General features: G+C 52.1%; 1 protein-coding gene across 3 annotated transcripts in view; it reads right to left on the bottom strand.

The window, feature by feature from the left end:
* Nucleotides 1–288: 288 nt before the first annotated feature.
* PEMT (phosphatidylethanolamine N-methyltransferase) overlaps nucleotides 289–22274 on the bottom strand; it is a 45008-nt gene continuing 23022 nt past the window's right edge. For all 3 annotated transcript variants that reach the window (XM_075104765.1, XM_075104763.1, XM_075104764.1), the window contains 6 exons: nucleotides 20162–20277; nucleotides 11929–12074; nucleotides 7478–7589; nucleotides 3313–3387; nucleotides 2516–2576; nucleotides 289–1749 (listed from right to left, as the gene is read on the bottom strand). In XM_075104765.1, coding sequence (XP_074960866.1) covers nucleotides 2522–2576; nucleotides 3313–3387; nucleotides 7478–7589; nucleotides 11929–12074; nucleotides 20162–20277 — 504 coding nt within the window. In that variant the 3' untranslated portion in view covers nucleotides 289–1749; nucleotides 2516–2521. The remainder of the gene's footprint in view (nucleotides 1750–2515; nucleotides 2577–3312; nucleotides 3388–7477; nucleotides 7590–11928; nucleotides 12075–20161; nucleotides 20278–22274) is intronic.

The following is a 22274-nucleotide window of genomic DNA, read 5'->3' as shown; positions in this document are numbered from 1 at the left end:
TTTGAGCCAGGACTGGCAACTCTGACATAATGTCAAATTGTCTGAACAATGCAATGTATCCTCTCCTTACTGGTTGCTATGGGTACTGGGCTGTTTTAGCCTCCGTCTATAAACATTAACTGTGAAGGGGATGTGGAGGCTTATCTAAAAATAAAATACTACGCCCAGGTCTTTAAGAGGAAGGTCATTGAGACGGTGGTAAAAAAACACCCTCGCGTAATGGTGCTGAAGTGGTGAAACTGAAACACGGCGTCCGTGAGCCCAGCCGAAGGAAACAGAGGCCGGACCGAAAAGAAACCAACACTTTTAATTCCTGCTGAGCAATGCCCAAAGGGTGAATTACAACATGCGAAAGCAAAAGGAAATCAGACCGTTTCACAGAGGCGACGCTGAGAAAAGGGAGGACCCTCTGCAGAGGGGACGACACGATGCTGACACGCGGCACCGCATCCCAGTGCCTGTGTGGGAGCCGGCAGCAGCTCAGCTCCCTCCTCCAGCGCCGCTGCCGGGGGCTTTACGCAGCTTTTTTAATGTCATTTACAGCTTATTTCTCAAACTGTTCTGGGAATCTGTAAACATTGAGCCTGGGCCTGGAGCATCATCTCTGGGATCTTCCCGTTCAGGGCAGGATCCAGCACCAAGCTCTTCGGGACTCGCTGAGGCTGGTGGCAGGGGCGGAGAGGCAGATCTGTACCTGGCTGCTACACAGTGCAGAAGGCAGAAGCAGCCTTTTCCCTCCCTCCCACCCACCGCCCCTGCAAGGCAGTGAAAAATAGCTGGAAGGCACTGGCTGTGGGGAAGGCAGGCAGGACCCTCACGTGGGCCCTGGGGAAAATGAAGGGCTGGGTGGCTGTGGAGGGGACCAGGGCACTGACACGGCCAGGGGTGGGATATCTGCAGGGTATGGATGGGGACTGACTCTTCCCCTTGGTCTTCTCCATGCTGGGGCTTCCCCACGGGATGGTTGCCATCCCTCCATCCCCCTCGGGCAGTGGCTTAGGTCTATGTGCTTTTCAGTCACCTTTTTTTGGAGCCTTTGCAAATTGTGCGGAGATGCTACAGGGCTCTGAGCCGGTGGGAAACCGCAGCTCTGGACGGGGCGGTTTCCCTCTCCCAGAAAAGATGAGGTTTGTTGCTGGGTTTATGGCAGGTTTTGTTGCTGAATTTGCAGCAGTTTCCCCTCTTCCTTCCCAAGCCATGTTTGAACACCCCAGGGGCTTCCGAGCCCTCTCTGTTGCTCCAGCCAAGCTTTTGTTTGCTTCCTCTGGCTCTTTGGCAGCATCTTCAGAAGATCTTCAGCATCAGCCGAAGCTGGTGCTTCCCTGTGCTCAGAGCTCGCTTACAAAAGGCCCCCAGTGTCTCCATCATTATTCTGCTCGCCCTCCAGTCCGGGGCTGGAGCTGGGGTGCTTTTTCCCCTGCAGATCTTCAATAACTGGTGTGGGAGGAGAGGTCGGGAGCTCCCGCACCATGCGGCTCCCAGGAGAGCGTCACCTTTGTGGCAAGAGCCACAGTGACCCGGCCATGGGGACAAGGACCTAAGGACAGGGACCTCCAGCTCCTGTGGGCTACAGCAAGGAGGTGCCGCCGTGCTCAGGCTGTTCCTCTGATCACTTCCAATACTGCAGGGTGCTCAGTTGGCTCATTAAGGGTTGCTGGGCTAATTACTAGGATACATCTCAATAGGAAAATGGGCAAATCGGACAGCGTTGGAACCGTAGAGGCATGTTGTGCCGAGGTATCCGAGACACTGCTTTGCAAAAGGCAAAGAGACGAGAGTCTGTTAGGGACCTCACTGGTGCTACAGCATCTTTGCTGGCAGAGGCTACTGGGCTGCCAAAACCTCAGCAGTGCCGTGTGCTTGTCCAGCCTCTTGTACTGCCAGCGCGCAGATGCACCGGGGGCTTCCAGGGGGGCATTTAGCTCCAGGGAAAGGAGCCTGGGCAGGAACTTCTGCTTTTGCAGAAACCTTTGGCCCCAAAAAGCAAGCCTGGGCTGAGTTTCTGGGGTGAGCCAGAGCAAGTCCATGGGCGGGAGTGCTCTCGGCTCAGGCATGGAGCAGCTTGGAGCAGGGATGCTGATTTCCCTGCGGGGCGGTTGGGCACGCAACCCCTCTTGCACCATCCCTGCTGCTTGCTGGAGCACCTGCCATGGCCGATAGCTGCTTTTTTCTGCCTGATTTAGACTAAGCCTGGAGCCTCGGAGCTCCCCGGCAATTTTCCCTCGCATTGACTCTCAAGTATATAATCAAAACAATTTGGGGGTTGCTGGTCGGGTGCCAAGAGGCGGACACAACCGCCGCTGTGCAAAGCCTTCCCGCTTGGGTTTTTACAGAGGTTTGAAGCTCAAATCCCTGGAGAAGCACAGGAAGGGCTCTGGTGGAGCCGGGGAAGGCAGGACTGGGCAGGGGCACAGTGGGAGGGCAGGTGGTGCTCCCGTCCCCATCTAACGTGCTCATAGGTGGGGGAGTCCAGCAAAGCAGCCCCTCTTGCTGAAACGCCAATCGGCAAACGTACCTGTTGCTACTGGTTCTTCACTCCCTTCTGTTTCTGCCGATATATTTCCTCTGTGAAAGGCCTGTGGTTGGGAGGATGGGAATTTGGGAGAGAGGGGCAAACGGAGGGAACAATTAAAATCAAGACTACTGCGTGCTCTCCTCTGGGCCCCATCACAGGCTGGTACAGCCTGACTATTCCTGTGCCACGGCAATCCTCGGCTCAGTTCTCTGGACCATGGAGCAGCTCCAAGCCGCTCCTGCGCTGAGCAAGACGAGGCTCAGTACATGCTCGGACTCTCCCTGAATGCAGACTGGCCTTGGCTCTCTTTGCATCCCCTCCTTCCTTGCAAACAAAAAAGACCTGTCACTGCTGAAGCAGAACTGCTGCTTCTAGGAGTAATTCTGGGCTGCCCTGTCCTGGGCTGCTGGGCTATTGTGGTGCAAAATATACCAGATGCCCATCCAAGGAGCTATAAAATGCAAGCTCTTCTTGCAGGGTCTCTTCAGATGACACAATAAGTCCTCTCACCGCCTTCCTTATTGTTCTCGTATAGACAGAATCAGGCAACCAAAAGAAAAAAAGATCTCATTTTGATAAAAATAAACACATGCATAAATGTTCCTAGAACTCAGCAAATAGTTTCAGAGCGGAATCTGCCCATTATCAAAACAATTGAAAAACAATCTGCTGTTTTCCTTCTTCCCTGCTGGATTAACTGGAAAAAAAACATCTCTACTTCTGCACTTCCCCGAAACCTTGGGAGTTAAAGCTGGTGGAAATAATTAGAAGCTCTCCAGTTTTGCAAAGCTACTCACCCTTCATACAGCATCGCAATTGTGTAGGAAATTGCCACTACTGCTGTCAGCAAAAGGCCAGCTGGGCTTGCATGCCTGTTTTGAAAGAGAAGGAAAAGATCAGGTAAGTACATGGGCTTATGCAAGACCTGGTTTAGAAAGTGAAATGAGACGCTAGGCTCCATGAGAGTACTCTCTTGCTCATTAAACAGAAGCGAACAAAAGGGTTGGGGTTTTTTGTACTTAATGTTAACTGTCTTAGACAGATGTTACTTGGCAAAGACTCTTCCCCAGCCTACTTCGGCGACTTCTTTTAAGTCTGATCCCTGCACGTCTCTGCTAAAAGAGCTTCTGCTTTGATGCTAAGTCCTGAGATTATAAGGCTGTTTAATAGCTGAGCAGCTGCTTGCATACGGCTGTGGCTCCGAGCCAGCGCGCTATAAGGGAAATGCCTGATGTGCACAGAAAGATGGGCCACCCAGGGTGCAGGAGACACCTGGCAGACGGAGCAGCGTATGGTACCGTATAGATCGACATGGTGGCTGAGCCATCGCAGGGCTGGGGATGGAAAGCGATTGAAGGGTCTGTGAAGGGTGCTGGGGCAGGTGCCAGGTCAGGGCTGGGTGCGTGGGGTGCTGGGGGCTCAGTTCACGTTTAAACCCATTTCAAGATGTCTTAGGAACACGTTCTATCACCTCCCAGGGCCCAGCTGAATGGTATCCTTCAGGTGGTCACCAGGCACAGCACGGGGGACTGACGCCACCCACCACGCTGCTCTGTCTGGTTATGAGCAGAGGTGCTCGAGGGCTGCGGATGCAACGGGAGCGGCTGTTCCTTTTAGCACCAAGGCCAAAGAATTGGGACCAAAAAATCCCCATCACCTCCTGCTCTAAAGAGAGAGGTCAATGTAGGCAACAAACCTGCACCACCCACGTGGGGCCACATCTTGGATGCTTGGCTTGAAAGTGTCTGAGGTAGACACCAGCGAACGCAGCAGGGGCTTTGCTACGGCGCCAGGATTCCAGCAGCTGGGTTACAGTCCCCAAACCAGGGGCTGAGACCATCCCATGGTGTGCAAATTCCCCCAGGTGACAGCGGCCACGCCAGCAGCCATTCCCCACTTGCTAACCCAGCACCCACGTGGTCCTGGCCCCATCTCCCCAGTGTGGAACATGGCTGCGTCTGGCTCACCACAGGCACCAGCCCCCCCAAAACACCCTTTCTGCAACCTACACCTCCAGCAAATGGCTGCAAGTGTTGCCTTTAATCAGCACACTGCTGATTGCCTTTAATTGCTGGTCACAGCTCAGCTCTGAGGGGGGCAAGAGCTGGCTGTCAGCAAAAAAAAAAATAAGTACTTTGTTGGTCCGTGGTGAGGATAAATATCCTGCAAGCCTTGTGCAAGGGGACTAGTCCTGTCAGGAAAACACACCTTCAGGAGAGAAACCAAGCTACCTAAATCTTGTACTGGACCTGCCATTAGGTGCTGCCTGGAGAGTTCCTGGAGAGACGCACAGAAATCTTCACCTTTTCACTGTTTCCATTTTGCAAGAAGTTTTTCCCTCATTAGGAAGCATTGGGCAACTTCTTCCTCTCCCAACCTCCTGCTATTACATGCTTAGTCATGTCTCCTCCTTGATTCGTATCAGAGAGAACAAATTTGCATGATTGTTTGTTGACAGCAAGACCTCTAATTGCATCATTTGGCTGCGGCTCCAGCTCTGATTTACACAGCCTGTTGCCATGAGCTAAAACACTTCCCTACCAGAGATACACAAAGCTGTCCCCAAACAGCTAATGCTCCATTTGTCTTTTGGGAGAATCGAGGCTGCTCAACACGGGTGATGAGAAGCACTGGGGTGAATTGTTTCTCTTCTCTTGCAAGCTCAACCTACTTATTGGGCAATGGTTCGTGTTGTAGCAAGGTTGACAAGGAGTCAGCTGGGAAGGCTTCACGGGTTTGGTTGGACTTTTTTTGGGGGAGGAAGTCTGTCCATCCCCAACCCTTGCTGCAGGTCCCTGGGGTTGTGGGTTGTCTGCAAGAGCAATAGTGTGGGTTCACGTCCTTCCCCACTGGCCTTGCTGGTCCCGGTGTTGGACGTGGAACACCCGCTTTGCCCTTTCCTCCTGAAGCTCCTGTTTTCGTGGTCATCGGCAGAGGTGCCTTCTCCAGTGTATTTGGCAGATGTGTTTTTGGCTGCAGAGCCGCTGTTAGTTGAGCTGGGGATAGCTGCAATATCCTCAAGGGAGAAAACAGCAGCTCTCGCCCCACGCAACGCTTTTAAGGTTGGAGTGGAGTCGGAAGGCAGGCTGTCTGGTGTGCTGCCAGGCTCGCTTACGTTACGTGGTACGTGCCCTTACAGATGAAAATGAATCAATCCTTTGGGCTCTGATGCCACAATATGGAGCGTGATACATCACTGAGGGAGGACAGATATGCTCCACGTTTCAGGTCTGTCCAAAACTAGACGGCAAACACATTCCTCCAGCATCCCTCCCACTGCTACGGAGCCCGGACATTAGTTCTGGCCTCTGAGGGGAGACACCTAACATCTTCTGCGGCCTCAGAAGAGACCTGGGACTCCCCAAAAAAATCTCAGCAACCTGAGCTGAGATCTCAGGGAAGAGAAATGGTCAAAATCACCACATGAAGGGTTGTGCAGGACTTCCCCAGGGCAGGCCGGTGGTGTCCTGGTGCCACTTTGCACAGCTCCAGCAATTTGTTAACAGCAATTATTTGTCATGCTTCGCTGCCCTTTATGGTGGCAGCCTTTTGATGAGAAAAAGGAGGCAATCACGCTGTTGTCTCGAGCCCCTTTGAGATGCTTCTTCCCAGGACTGTGGTGGAACACCAGGCAACATGCACCCAATGAGAGGCTGCTCTCTTGCAGGGCTGAAGAAGGGATTTCTACAACAGAAACACGTCAGGAGGGATCAAGTGCTTCTGCAAAGGTTCCAGGAAATAGTTTGATGCTGATCTTAAATAAAACTTTCCTTATAATTCCTCCTGGTCAAATTCCTCATTTTGTGCTGTTGTGGGCATGATGGTGCCAGCAGGCATGGCGCAGTATGGGGGGCTCACCCTGCCCCAGCTCTGCCCCACTCCCCCGAGCAATATCCACGCTGCCATCGCGCTGCTGCTGACCCCCATGGCTTGCTCTCCTGCCCAGCACTGCCACGGCCCAGCAGAAAGCTCACCCCAGCTCTTGTGCACCATTTCCCTGGGTTTGGACCCAATCTAGTGCCGTGGGTCTGCCAGGAAGGCAAATGGCCTCGTGCAGCCAGCCCTGACAGCATCGGAGGGTAGATTTCAAGTGCAGAATGAACAGCAGCAAGGCTCAGTGGAGACAGGAGAGAAACCATCAGCTTTACTTATTACCAGGGGCTAGAAAGCGCTGCTCACGTGGCTGAAAAGGTGACCAGAAAGTGGCAAAGCACTTCATTTTTTCCACTGAAGTAGAAGAGAGGCGGTCATGCTCAGGAGCACCAGTGTGAAATATCTAGTGATAAAGGCTCTATGGGCTCCCAGTGTAACACAGCCAGGTTTTTTTCTCCTGGGCAAATAAATAAAATGTGATATTAAATGAAAACCACATAAAACTTGTTACACAGACTAGAGTATATTGCTCATTTGCTGCTAAATTACAGCCTATTCATTTCCTCGTAAGGAGGCTATTAAGCTGTGTTGTATCACATGAGGAGTGTTTCGGAAGCGTTATCACCGTGCAGTGGGGGAAAGGGTGTGTTGGCTTGTTTTGCTTTTTCCAGAGGTAATTACAGGGTCACACTGATCCTCACTATCAGTGCCCTGCCCCTGCCGAGTGACACCCGGCATGAATTTGGCCCTGACTGTTGATTTTTCCACGTGCAGAGCCTGCCAAGGACCTCATTCAGCTGCAGAGCATTTGCTGATGCATCCTCTCCCCAGCACTTGGCCGTTATTTATTTTTTCTACAATTAATGCTGCAAATCTTTTACGACAGCAGAAACTTTTGCCTGTACAAAAATAGTCAGGAAGCGAGAAGTCAGGGCACGTTGCGCTTTCCCTGCCATTTTTTTTTTTTTGCTGACTGCCATCACCAAGAGTTTCTTTGGCTCCTGAAGCAGCCAGGCTCCTTATGCCCTGCCAAGCACAGACCCCACACATGGCCTACAACCGGTGCTGTTTGCAGGGGCACATACTCACATGAGGGACCAGCCCAGGTAGACGGCTGTGCTGCCCCAGTACATGGGATTATCCAGGACGCTGAAGGGGAAGCTGGTCACTTTTGCCTCCATCAGGATGCCAAAGTAATCACCTGCAGAGCAAAGAGAGGGTTTATGGTTAGGCTCCGTGAAGCTGGGAGTCGCTGGGGGCTTTGGCACACTGATACCCTCCCTGTGCCTCGGGGCATCCCTGCCAGGGATGCAGGACAAAGGCGAACGAGGGGTTTCACTGCTGACTTCCAGGCTGAGAAAACAGCAACAAATAGCGTGGCTGTTTATGTCTATCAGCTTTTCTGGGAATGGCTCTTTGCCCATGAGGAAGGTTTGTGCATTGCAATAAGGCTACGGCAGCCACGTCCCTCATCAGGAGGCAGCTCTCGAGGTCCCAACTGGCTGATTCTGGCTTTCTCATTTGAAAACCACCCATCTGATGCCACTTGATGAGGAAGCAAGTGCATAGGATCAAATCCATTTAATGGGGAAATAAGCCCAGTGCACTGTAATGGTGTTTCGAGATGCTATAATCATGACCGCCACCACCAAATGCCCTCATTCACTGTCACCCTTATCTCATAGTTCAGAGGATTTCTCAGAATTTCAGAAAATAGCACCTCTGCCTACAAAACACTCAATTATCAGCATGATGATGATGATGATAACGGGTGATTGTCATCTGTAATGAGGAAAGCTTTCAGAACTGTCAGCATCCAACCAGCTTCCTATCTACCTCAGAGTAATCCTTCCACCCTCCTGAAAGGAGCCTAGAAAAGAAATGACAAGCAAGGAGATGCTGTGTAGCTTCTGAGCAGTGTTTCAGAGGGGGAGAAAGGGGTGGGATGCTGAGCTCTGATTTCTGCTGGTCTTACTTGCGGGACCACAACGCCCAGCAAGGATTTTGCTCCGTGTCCACGGTACAAGACGCAGCATCAATCAGCGAGGAGCAGCGCCGGTCCATCAGCTCAGGGAGCTGCCACAGCCCTGGGTTGCATTCCCAGCTCTGCTGCCAGCCCGTTCCCTGACCTTGGGCAAATCTCCTCTGTCCCTCCCAGCGCTATTGTGCACTGATCATAATATCAGTCTTTCTTATAGCGCAGAGGGTGGTGAGGATTAATGTATGGTGAGAAAGTGCTCGGAAATCCAGATAAAAGGCATTACAGGAGTGCAAACTATTCAAGGTTATTATTATTATTACCTGGATCGTAGTGTAATTTCTTTGACCTCACATGGTGCAAAAACATTTATTTCTAATGATAAACAGCGCCTGCCCAATTAGACAATGCTTTTGGGCTTTAACTACAGGCCACTAAGTGAGATAATTGCCTAGTATTCATACTATATGTTCTCACAGTTACTTGGCAATGCATCTCTGAGATTGTTCTGGTAGAAAGAACACAACACCCCCCGCCACAGCTCATTTCTGTGCTTTCTTATGTGTCAAAATGCTTCATTATACCCTGCCCGCCCTTGCCTTTGGGCTGAACACCTCGCTCCCCAAACAGCGCTGGCACCAAGGGGGTTTGCATAAAGCCCTGGGTCCATGGGGCTGGCAGGGGCTTATCTGAGCCTGGAACTGGTGGGGCTGCAGGACCCTCCGGGCAGGCTCCCGCAAGACCACGCAGCAGCTGGGGGAGCAGGCACCTCCCCCAGGGCACAAGCTTTTCTGATGTAAACCCTGCCTCTAAACTCACACGGTTAAATAACGTGACCACCAGAGAGAAGCTGCAATGTTTTTATATTCAGGCAGGTGCTAAGGGAAAGGACCGTGCATCGGTTTGCACAGCAACAGCCTGGGCATCTCCAGTGCCTCCATTAAGCCCTCAAATCAGGAATCGGCTCCTTGTAAGGCTGGGGGACTTTGGCATCTAATTTGGGTTATTTTTTGTTGGCGGTCAGCGTAACCACCTCGCTGCACAGGGTAGACACTTTGGATTGTGGCAGCAAAAAGCCATTTGATGTACTCCACAAGGTCCCCCAGGGTCTCTGGCGCCCAGCCGGGACTGAAGCACCACCTCCACTTCTCTCCGGAGAGCCGCCGGCTTCACCATAGCCCAGTAACAGACTTTGGTCAAGTCAGATTTACTTGAAATCTTGGTCAGCGCTGGAAGGAACCATGCTCGGGTGTGTGACAGATGGGCTCAGACAGGCAGAGCCGCTTCTCCGTGCCCTTGGCCTCCGGGAAGCCAAGCCCTCATTACTGCATTCGTCGGGAAACGGGGCAAACAGCGAGGTGGATGGTGCTGAACTGATGCCCAAATCCCTGCGAGGGCACGGTGCAGAGACAGGGCACCGGGAGGATTGCCCTTCAGGGGAAACGCTGTCGGGGTGAGGGGCCACATCCAGCCAGTACAAATGGGCTGGGGTCAGTGCTGCTGTGTGGGAGATGGGGTGGCACAAAAAGCCTTATTGCAGTAGGGTGTTGAGCCCATACTTAAGAGACAAAGCGCTCTGCAGTTGCTCCAAAGCTTAAATGTGCTGTTAAAGAGGAATCTAATGGGCAGCACCGATGCAGTCTCTGTGCCCTGCCTTGTTCAGTCCTCACTGCTGTAGGAAAACCCAAAAGGGAAGGGTCAAATGCTGTTCCAGTAAGTTTAAGTGCTTGCATTTCAGAGGCTCTCTCAAAACTTCTCTTGAGCTCAGGTATTGACTGAGAAGAAGCTGGATGTCCCCTTCTTGCCAAAGGAGCGCAGCCCTTTGCTACCTGCAGTCAGAAGCGCTATCACTGCTGGGGGACCCTGCTCCTCCCGCAGCGCCGGCACTTCACTAAAACCCCACATGCAGGAGGACGTTGGAAGTACCAGTCCCAGGTGAGTCCTGAGCAAGAGAACACCCCGCATGAGGTCCTCGGAGACCTGCAGACTCTTTGTCTTCCCCATGGCTGGGTAAGAAACCATCCTGAACAGCATTTCTCTATTAAGAGTTTGCTGACTTGGACTCAGGGGGGCTTGCATGGATCTGAGAAGCCGCTATCGATCCAAGCACGGATGCTCCGTGGGGGTCCAGCTGGCCCATGCTTCTGTGGCACAGAGGTCCCGAGCCAGCCTGGCTGCACCAGCACATAGTCTTGGCATCTCTCCACCCTGACTCAGCTCTGCCCCGGCACCCGTCATGCCCCAGCTAGCAGAGACAGCTGGATTCGCTCCCTGCTGTGTCATGCAAGGCTTGGAGCAGTGCACCCTCAGCCCGGTTCACGGGTGGCAGGGAGAGCCTCCGCTGGCTGAGAAAATGGAGCAGAAGTGTCCGATACGGGCCACTAACACCTGCCTCTTCCCTGCCCTGGGGGGTATGGGAGCCACCGGCCATGCAGAGCAGAGGGGGCCACTCTCACCACCTACGCTGAGCCTGACTCACTTGTTTGCTTTTCCCCAGTGGTTCAAGGCCAGTGGATCCTCCTGGTCAGATGAATCAGGCTTTACATACACAACCCCAGACCTGGCTGAACTTCAGGAGCATTCAACCAGCTCTTGCTGGCGGGTACTCCTGTGCCCGGCCTCTCTGGACACGTCTCTGCCGGCACAGCATCGCTCCTGGGGGCTACGGGTGATTTTGGAGGATGTCAGTGCCTGGTAGCTGGGGGACAGGGGTCTAACAAGGGACCAGGAGCGGGGCTGCACAGATGAAGAGTGAGAGCACACATTCAGGAGTGCTGAGCTCTATTTCTGGCAGCGGGATCTTGGCCAACTCAAGACATTTCTTTGCAACTCCACTTGAAACCAGGAAGGCTTATTACCTCCCTCTCTTCTTCCTGGTGACGCTGCAGGAGCTAATTGAATTTGGTTTGTAAAGCACTTGCAAAAGCACAGCCTAAATGCAGTGTCAAAGCTGGGGCTGTGATTATTTCAGCCAGCGGGAGCTGCCCCTTTCCTTAGATATTTATTGTTCCTGTCTGTATTTTATTTTTATGAATTCCACACATACTGGCATGTTTTTAAAGTCAACAACGCTAACAGAATTACTCTTTAAATGTGAAAGCAGGCACAGTGGAAAATGCCTTCTGCCATAAAGCAGCAGATAAAAGAATCTGTCAACAAACGTCAGGTTTATTGCAGAGGGGAGAGCAAACGACATCTTGCCTTGGCACGTGTGTTGAGCGGCAGGGGGCTCAGAGCAAGGCTGCCGGACAGCTCACACCCACTGTGCCGGGGCCAACCTGCTCGCCGGGTCTGCACTTGGGGTTCCTTTTCTGGAGGGCGTTTGGACTGTCAGGTGATCGGCTGCTTTCCTGAATTTCAGGCTTGACACTGTAGGTGATGGGACTCACTGTATAAAACCACTGCACCATCTTCTCCGTGCAACGTAATGGCGTGGTTAGATCACGCTTTGGTATCACAAACCCAAGGAAGAGGAAATTCTTACGGGACTCTGCCCTAGCAAAAGACCCCTGCAAGGATTAAATGCACCTTCTGGATAAACTGTTGAATTTTTAGTGCTTACCTAGGAACGTCCCGGTGAATCCCAGTGCTAAGAAGCTGGAGATGACAAACAAGATCCCTACAGCCAAGATGGTGAAGCCCAAGTAATAGGCCCAGTGAGAGTCCAAGCCTTCCAGCTTCGGCTGGCTCTTCATGGCTTCTGTGAAGCTGTCAGAGAGACAATAAGGGCTGTTAAAAGCAGCGACTCGTTACTAACACCACCCACCTCTCCCTGGGAGATGCGGAGCTTTGGGAGAGGACACTGCAGAGGAGGACCCGTCACCGTGCCCCTTCTTCCACCTGGACCTACTCAAGCTCCCATTGGGAGCAGCCAGGGCTTGACCTGGAGCAGCTATTTTTACTTGCAACCCTTGCTCACTTCTGGAAATACCAACCCCACTGAACTGCGATACCAAAAGCTTTGCCTTGCTTGCCAAACCCCAGGTTTCATCGTGACTGGGAGCTCTAGGAAAGACGCCCTTGCAAATGTTGGAGGCTGCGATGCCTCGGCACAGGACTTGAAGGCTTGGGAACAATCGGCTGGGTTATCTCGTGCTCCCACCCCCGTTCCTCTCCATCAAAATATTTTGCAGCATTCATGTGTTAGCCACGTGCCCAGGAGTGATTCACGGCTGAAGCCTGACAGTCAGCGGGAGGATTGGAACGGCGAAAGGAAAATACTAGAGACATGCATTTTCAAGTGCGAACACAGCTTCTCAGCTCCAGGCTTGTTCAGGCATTTCAGGTCTGACCTTCCAAATACTCGTTTGTGAGTGAAATAATTGTGACCCCTCCTGTCAGCCCCCTGACCTTTGCCCGGAGCAGGGCTTGGCAAGCTCCGCATCTCACATAGCTCCGATACAAACGTATGACTACAAAAGAGACAACTTCATGATTAAAAAAATGCCCATTAATAATAGCGAGAGGAGATAACAGACCCGCAGAGCCATACACAGTGTTTCTCCACATGTTGCTGACACATGAGGTAGGAAACTTTGAGCCTTGTTTTAATGAGCACCCTGGAGGCTGAAATTCAAGTGGAATAACAGCTTTCCCCGCCTCTGGCCACCACTGCCTGCCAGGGCTGGGCCAGGAGAGCTGCTCCTGCCCAGGCTCCTCAGCTGGAAAGTGCTTCCATGACGTTACCTGCAGGGCTCGGGGACAGGTTGGTTTTTTTTTTTATCCCCCCAATGTCCAGCTTCCCCAAGCTCTGCAAATCCCTGGATTTTATCTGTTGCCCAAATGAAAGCCGAGAGACACAAACCTGCCTGCCCAGCTGATGGACAAGGGGCTGGAAACACACTTTTTGAAGGCTCAAAGACCACATGGCAAGTTACACGCACCAAGCAAAGTCCAGGATGATATCTAAACCCCACGGTTTAGGGACCTGGATGATATTTATTTTCATTGGAGCTTGCTGCTACTAGGTTTTCTACTAGTTGGGAGATTTTAGGACCCCTGAGCAAGCCATTTAATCTTCACTTTGGACTGGAGCAAGGAAAGAAAACACAGAATAAATGTAACGTTCTAGGGAGCTTGCGAGAACACAGCATCTTGGTGATTTACGCTCTGCCCCCCACGCTGGAAATTACAGGGAAATTCCCTTTCCCAGGGAGCGCAGGCAGAGGAATGACAGCGTGGCCCCAGGCAATGTAACGGCTCACATCCCCGGGGCTGGCCCTCCTCCAGCACCCAGCACACCTCCCTGCGCTCACCAGGCTCACGTTGGTTTAGCTTAAAATCATTACTGATGGGAACACACAAATCTGGCTGCATCATGAAGCAGCAGCAGCTGCACAATCCTTTGCATCACTTCCGTGGTTTATTTTTAAATGACACAATTCTCCCCTGTGAGGAAGCCCAAATCTGCAGCCCTGCTACCAGTACTGCCTGGGTTTGGGAGGAAAGTGATCCCCCTGGGGGGATGTGTCCATCCGCCCGAGCAATCCCGGCCTGGCCGTGCTCTCAAAGCACAATGTGACATCCCAAGGGATGCTCTGGAGCTCTTTGCTTCCACGGAGGAAGATGTTAACACCTTTTTGCAGTGCTGGGGGTTTGCCTTTGCATCTGGCCAGGACGTCTCCACGGGCCACCAGCACCGGGATAGGATCTCACAGCAATAAAAACAACTGCTCTGCTGATCCCTGGCAGGTTTGGGAGAGCAGCACCAAGCTGGCCCCTGCCTGCATCCCAGCCCCCAGCGAAGAGATGGGAGAACAGAGGGAGGTACAGTTAGAGCACCACGCTCAGAGGCTGCTTCTCGCTCCAGGTGAACAGGATTCATGCTGTCTTACATCCTTGAGGCAACTCTATCCTATGCTAGTGACCCGACTTGGCCTCAGAGCACAAGAACAAAGGTGGCTTCAAGAGTGTGAAAAGGTTGACTGTGAATCAGCCTCCGAAGTTTCGCAATCGGCACATGATGTGGTTTGTTTTGGCAAAGCCGTCGCCCCTGCTCCAGATGATTCCATCCTTCCTTTTCATGGTCGGAAAGGCCTGCGTTCGTTACCCTCATCAGCATGTCTTGCTCGGTCCCCTGCTGTTTGGCTTACAGCTAGAGAGGGAGGTGTTTGCACAGAGATAATGGACTGCCTTTCCCTCTAGTAATGTTTTATATCTTCCTAAACACACTCTCTATTTGCATTAAACATGATGCGCACAGGAGTTTTCAGAATTCGTAAACAAACCTTTTAAGCATTTATGATGCTGGGCCATGACAAGCAGCACGGAGTCGTCAATTATTCTGGCATCCGTGACTGCTCCTCGGTGGCGGGGGAGCCTCACCGCGCCACGGTTCACCCTCCCTGGCAGGGGGAGGACAAGGTGTTGGCCATCTCCCTTGCTAGGGGAGCTAGTCATGCAGCCGATCTATCATGAAACCAGTCCATTTCACCGTGTGCCTCTGAGTCACGTTTGTTACAGCATTTATTTCTGGCTGCACGACAAGGCAGCGGCTCAGCTCGGCACCCAAGAGTACACCAATTAAAGCCATGCTTTGTCCCAGTACCTGGAAATGCATTATGTGCCAAGCAGAGCGATTGCCATGGTGAGAAGCATCCCTCTTACCAGTGCGGAGGAGGGGTGGGTGGGCTGCAACCTACTTTAATCACATACCTGGCTGCTATCAGGAGGACATCTGCCATTAGGGGGAGCCTGGAAGGTGCCCCCAGCTTTGGCAAATGGAAATTGGGAAAATTGGGCTTCCTCTGATATCTCCCCATGCTTGCCAGCGTGAAACATGATAACAGAGGCACCTGTTCTCCACCTCAGCAGGGTAAAACCCAAACCAATCAGCTCTACTCTGGCCAAATCGGCCAATTTGGCCCATTCCTGGCAGGGTGCAAGCAGCCATGGAGGCTGCAGTCAGGCTGCACAGCTGCCACAGCGTGCCGCAGGGTTTTGCAGGGGGAAACAGAGGCAGCAGGTGTTGTTCTGCCCACCCACCCTTGCCAAATCAGAGGTTCACTTGCTCAGGCACTCAGCTGTTGCTGTGCACGTGCCACTGCTTTGTGGGAATCACACAATGGTTTGGGTTGAAGGGACCTTTAGAGGCCATCCAGTCCGACCCCCCTGCAGTGAGCAGGGACATCTTCAACCACATCAGGGTGATCAGAGCCCTGCCCAGCCTGACCTTGGACGTTTCCAGGGATGGGGCATCGACCACCTCTCTGGGCAACCTGTGCCAGTGATTCACCACCTCCATCGTAAAAAATTTCTTCCTTATATCCAGCCTAAATCTACCCTCTTTTAGTTTACCACATAGTAAACCACAAGGAATTGGAAAAACACTCAAAATGGTACTGAAGCACAGGGACGGAGATGTCACACGGGTGGTCTCGCAGGAAGAAAGTGGGAGTGAGGGAAACTGGCTGCAGGTCCTCTCGCTGGGACACAGAGGGGACATGGGGCCAGCTTTGCACAAAGAGGCACCGATTTATCCAACCAGAGAATGGTGATTCCAACACCAGAAAACACAACAAACCAGCAGCCCAAAACACACCCCAAAGGCTGCATGGAGCATGAAGCAAACCTGGAAATACTGTACTAAGAGAGCAGCTGAGCTTTTTAGGTCTCTGGGCCTCTCTTGGCGGCCCACAGTGAGCATGTTTTGTAATCCCTTTCCCGCAAAGGAGGGCAAAGACCTCATCCAGCAAACTGGGTCGCTGCTGGGAGCAGCTCGGCAGCACTCCCTTTGCCTGATCCCAAAATTCACCCTGGAAACTGGGGCTGGCATATGCAATTGGGGCAGAATTGGGCCAGGGGCCAGCAGGCAGCGAGGAAGCAGCAGCGGTGCGGGCAGCCAACGTTTCGGAGGCAGCAGCTGACACTGCAAGGTGCCACGCTCACCATGCGGGACGTCTGTCCGTCCTCCATGCCTGAGGTTTTGTTCCTCTCGGCAAAAGGAGGCAACGGGGGTAAAAACCATCCGGTACTGCCCAGCAGCACACACTGCAACAAAAGATCTTGCTCATTTGAAAAAAGCAACCCCAACAACACTAAAATCATCCTGCCGATACCACCGGCAATTGTTAGCCCAGTCATCATCTTCACAGCTTCTTTTGCCAATAATGACTTTGCTTTTCTGCCAGCACCAGTGTGCATGTTATTTAAGTCAGCTGGGAGCTGTGGCAGCTTCTCCCCAACCCTCACATCTCAGCTGCTTGGTTTCCTCATCCAGATGCCCAGCAGCTGTGCCAACAGGGACACGAGGTGCTGTTGGCCTCCTGGGGCTTTTTCCAGCCAGCCATCAGAGATTGCTGGTAGCGTGGCTTGGAGGGGACATTGGCTCCTTCAGACCATGCTCGATTCCCATCAGACTTGGTCACTTCTGCACAAAAGGCCACGTGGTTCTCAGATCGATACTGTTTACACCACGCTCATTCATGGTACTAGCTCACAAAATTAAATAGCACTGAGCATAAAGGCGAGAGGCGCTACCCGACAATGACAAACAACCCCTTCCCTGTGCAAAATCTCATCCCGGGGTGGATTCATTTTCCTGGAAGTGCCAGCTCCAAGCAAGAAGCCCATGCATGCAGGAGGCAAAGCCCAGTGGGTGGCATCAACAAAGGATTTCATATCAGCCAGCAGTATGGTACCCACTGAGCCCAGTGCCAAAGGTGCTGCCATCGCTCAGCCGCTGCGGGGCTCGCTCCCACTGGAGGCATCAGAGCCCTGGGCACCCCAAGAGCCTCCCATCTGCAAGCTCCCCCCCCCAATTCAGGGTGTGCTCGTGGATGTTGCCTTTACAACACCCCAAGACCTTTAAGGTGGGAAGTTCATAAGCTCCCTGGGTACAAAACCACATGCACACACCTGCCCTGAGATGGGGAGTTTGCCAGGGTGTAAAAGGGAGCCCAGGAGGGCTTGGAGGCAGCTCCAGCAGCTAATTGTAGAGCTGCTGCAGCGGAAGATACCAACAATGTTGTAAGGCAGGAGAAAGCGACACTGGATGCAAGTCTGGAGGACAGTGAAGGATGTCACATTCCACGTCACACAGGTAGCAGTCATAAACTGCCGGGGTAGCGGATGTAGTGCCGACAGTTCAAAATTGCAGGATTTGTTTTCAAAGATAAGGGCCTCAATGACGGAAGTTTCCTGCTTCTTGCAGAAGGAACACAGCCGTAATGAAAATAATCATTGCACCAAAGCAATTAAGGATCCTTGTCTTGTGCAGTTGACTAAGCAGGTCCCCCCAGTCACAGGTCATTCTGGATTGCTTCTTAGGAGCAAGCCAAGGCTCATAATGAAGCTCATAGCTGGGAAGCACCTAATCGCTTAATTGAACACAAGACATTCCTCTTCTTACACCCAAGGTATCCCTTCGGAGCAAACCTTGCGTTAGAGCATCACAGTGTCAAACCAGGGACAAGACCACAGCAGAGACCCCTGTGTGGGGCAGGAGGTGAAAGAGCCGCACAGCCCAGCTCCTGGGTGCTTTCAGCACGATGCCAACCCACTCGCAAAGTTTCTGTCTGCTCTGCCCTCTCCTCCTCCGCCCCCAGCTTGGAGCCTTTCAAAAATTCAGTTGCAAAAAGGAAGCAGGTTTTTAAAAAACAAAAAAAGAGACATCCCATGGGCTCCTCAATCGCTCCCTAGCAGCCCCCACCCACATAAAAAAAAAAAAAATCCCCAAAGCACACAGAGATGAGTTTTAAAGGCTGTATTACAGCACTGAGGGTGGAGGGACCCCCTGAGGCTGCCTTTTCGCTCGCTATCAGAAGCCAGCACGCTCTGCGCAATCAACCCCGACCACTGCACGCAGCCGAAGCGGGGCTGAGGAGCGGAAAACCTGCTTTGATCAGTGTGCTCGAGTACGAGTGACTCAGGAAATAAAATAAAGGAATAAGTGAACTAGCAAGAGTGGGTGAGACTCGTCCCTCCTGGCGTCACCGGCCACTGAGATAAGTGTCTGTGTCATGCAACCCGTGAGCCCCTCTCTGGCCAGCTGAACCCAGGGTTTGAAGATGGCTGGTATCTTTATGCATCATTCCTGAACAGAACAACTTCTTCAGGCTTGAGCAATAAGCACAGGCAGCCCTGGAGGGCTCACTGAGCTGGGAATGGAGGCAGCAAGTCTCCCAGGTGTGTTTCAGGGCATCTCCGGCAGTTGCTGTTCTGATGACCACCGTGAAGCCATTCCATCACTCCCACAGTTAAGGGCTTACCTTGCTTGAACAACCTCTAAAGCCTGCTGACCATCACCCTGGCCAACTTCAGTGCCAAGGAAAGGCAAGGGAATAACCCAATCACTTTGAAACGCCTGAGCAAAATAAACTTCATATTGCAATCATCTGAAATGGCCGTGGCCCATCAGCTGGGCTGGCAAGCGCAGTTGGCTGGCTGTGCTCTGCTGCGCTTGAGCTGTCCCACCTTCTACAGACCCTCCTCCAAAGCCAAGGTCCAAGTGGGGCTTTTCCAGCCCCCTGGATTGACCTTGCTGTCTCCTGCAGGAAACGACTCATGGGCTGTGCAGGCAGAGCTACCCTCAAGGAGCTCCACAGCACTCACGAACTCGTGACATAGAGCAGAGCCAGCACAGCCAGCAATGCTGGCCCTTGTAGGGTACTGAGGTGTCTGCAGGGGGAAAGAACGATGCAGTCCTGGGACAGATGAGGCCTCTTTGGCTCTCCCAGCAGTTCCCCATCAATGTCTTGCTGACCCAAGATCCAGTGGGACCACTGGGAACAAAGACTGTCCTTCCATTGGCTGTGTTTTTAATTAAAGGCAGGCACAAGGCTTTGCATTGCTCCCGAGACAACAAGTGACTCTCATCTGTGCAAGAGACTGCAGAGACATTCCCCAGTGAAATCTAAGCCTGCTGTGTCACTAAAACATCAGCGGAACACACACATGCCCTCTGCATTGCCTGCATTCAATTACAGCCCCATTCACTGCAAGCTTTCTTAGAGTTTCTGCAATAAGCGGTAGCTGGGACAGACACAGAAGGGCAAGGGCAGGTCTTGGTGTCACTTCCAGGAAGGCAAAGCTCTTAAATACATGTGCAAATTCCAACCTGAGATATCTGTGCCTGGGAAATTATCCAAAGCACTAAACAACCCATTAGCTCTGACCCTGGCGTAATTGAATCTGGGAATTTAGTAAGAGAGTCTGTCTCTCCTAACAGCATTGAAGATAGAGCCTACCAGATCACAGATAAATTGCTGGCATTGAGGAAGTCTTCTGCAATAAACATCTCTGCTGCACTCAGAACGTCAAAGGACATATTCCCATGGTGTACGGTGCATCAATCATACAATACTATTAGCTAGCACAGGTGGTATTTAGAGAGATCACAGATAAGAGTTTAAAGAGACTGCTTGCTAAGTGCACGGATAATCCTACTCTTCTACACAACACAGGAAACCGCAGCTTCTTAAAAACACATTTCATTTGATTTATGATTTTTATGATAAAATTTAAAAATTCTGCTGTTACGTATGATCTGTCCTGTGCAAACAACCCTCCTGTCACCTGGGCTGCTCACGGGGCAAGGGAAACCATCCCCAGAGAGAGGAGCAAGGAAACCTGTGACACTCGACGGCTGCTGACACTGATGATTTTGGCCACACTGCTGCATCCCTCGTCTTTATTACAAATCCTGGAATAAATCTGCTGCTGGCTAAAGGTATCCAGCCACGTAAAAGCAATATGCTGGGGCTGGATCCAGCACTGCAGAGTAAATATCCCTCATCCCCCCACCCTATAGGGGCATTTCTTTGCATCGATGTGTACCAGTAGGGTTAGCTCCTTACCAATGGCTCCGCACACAGTTAAGCATCAGGATAACAGCGCCCAGGCAGTAGCAGGCAGCATGCGGAGAGCCGAAGACTCGGCTGAGTGCTCGTGTTTTGTGCTCCCATCTGGCTACCTGAGGAGACAACAGAAAACAAAGCAGGTAGTTGGGGGTGCTGGGGTGCATGCTGCCCCAGCAGCGAGCCCTGCAGCCTCAGCCCCATGCGGGGGGACACACCACCTGTATGGCTTTGTGCGAGAAGCAAGCAGAGGCCACTGATGGGATAGGGCTTAAATCAAGGCCAGGGATGAAAGCTCCTTCTCCTACCCATACTAGCCCCTGTTAGTGCTTGCATTGCCCTGTTCACCAGGCCAGCCAGCAGCTCATGATAAAAATATCCCACACATAAGTTTTGGGGAATATGTGGTTTGGACAACATATGTCTAACAAGGCTAAGAGCATTGCTAAGGCTGTCCCCAGGCCAACAGGCCCCTGCCACAAAGCCTAGTATTGCTCTTCCAGAAGCAAAACAGATTACTGAGTAGAGAATGGACCACAGGGACACCCAGCCCTCATTTTCTGGGCTCTACTATCTCCTACACCCAGCTGTAGGGATCATACCTGGCAGGAACAACCCCTCACTTGCTTCCAGAACAGTTTACAAGTGCTCCCCCAGGTAAGACCTACCAGCTCGGCCCTAGAGAACTGCTTCCACTTGAATAGCCTGAACGAGCTGGCCTTCGTTAGCACTCAGCAGTCGTGGCCATCAAGGGCTCATCTGCACTCCTCACTCATCCCTGCGTGGCTGTCTCAATGCAATCCACACAGCATGTCAGTGACAGCCCAGGACTCACAGGCACACACGCAGGCAGCATCTCTAGGGTGGCATTAGCATCCTTTACAGCATGCTTTTCTCTGGCTGCAGTTTTAAGCTCCGTGTTCTGCAGAGCAGCAAAAGGTGATGGGCCCCTGGCCAAAATGCTTTGCAGCTGAGGAGGTGCCCTCTCACTGTGGGAGGCCACTGCACGCAGGTGGCTGGAGCTGCTCCCAAAATCTGCAGGACTGGATCCACCCAAGTCACCAAATCCAGGGCCCTCACTCCCAAGCTGATGAAAATCTTTACAGCTACTCTGTTTTCTGCCTTTCCTGAATCTCTCAGAAAGGTGTCGCTGTATTTATTGCCTCTTTTAGGCTTCATTTTCAGGCACCAAGCCTGGGGCTTGGATCAGACCCTAAATTCAAGCCAAGCAGAGCACACCTGGGCAATGAAGCGGGAAGTGGGAGTCAGCAGAACATCTCAGCACCAATTTGCTCTCAGACACGGCTGGCACTTCATTAGCTTCAAATGCACTTCACTCCCTCACACGGAGCCTGGGCAGCTTTTGGGAGGCACCTGCAACCCAGCTATTCATCTACTCTGAATGCATTTGGTCATTTATTGGCTCTATCTGAGCAGAGAAAGGCAGCTTTGCAGGTCCCGCTTTCTTCCCAGGCTGATGCAGAAGCACAAAGCGCTGCTGGTGGAGGGGGACTGCTGGCTTCAGAAGGGGAGAACGATGAAAACCTCTGATAAGCAGGGCACTGATTTCACATGCTGAGAGCTGATTCAATTAGTTATGCAATGATTGCTCTGAAATTACAAATCCACTCATGACAGAAAGAGCTGCTTCACTGCCTTTTTCTGGCTGGTATAAATAGTTTGTATTCTAAATTGAATTTAAAACACCGTGCGTCATGCTGCTGCTAAAATGGGAGCTGCTGTTTGAGTGCTGCGAGGGAAAGAAACATAGGGTGAGTTACCACCTTGGGAAGGTAAAAAGAAGTGACCATACAGGTGACTGAGTCACAGATCGAAAAATGCAGACACGTGCCAGTTATCTGTACCAACTTCCTAATTCCCTGGAAATTATTCTGGTGGCGTTTGCATGGATGGCAGCTCCTGGCTTGCTCTGAGAGCTTTGCAAAGCATCTCAGACGGCGGCAAAGCTGAAGCTGAAAGAGAAGGCAGTGCTGCCGGGATCAGAGGGGAGAGCCTGTGTGCTGCTGGGAGCCGTCAAGGCGGCCTCGTAATTACCGTCGCCTTTAGAAAGGCACATCTGGGCAGCGACAGAGCACGGTGGGGCGAGGGGACG

The sequence above is a fragment of the Phalacrocorax aristotelis genome, chromosome 10 (genome assembly GCF_949628215.1).
Source record: "Phalacrocorax aristotelis chromosome 10, bGulAri2.1, whole genome shotgun sequence".
NCBI classification, from domain to species: domain Eukaryota; kingdom Metazoa; phylum Chordata; class Aves; order Suliformes; family Phalacrocoracidae; genus Phalacrocorax; species Phalacrocorax aristotelis.
Note: the sequence above shows the minus strand (reverse complement) of the source record. Positions and strands in the feature narration are given on the sequence as shown.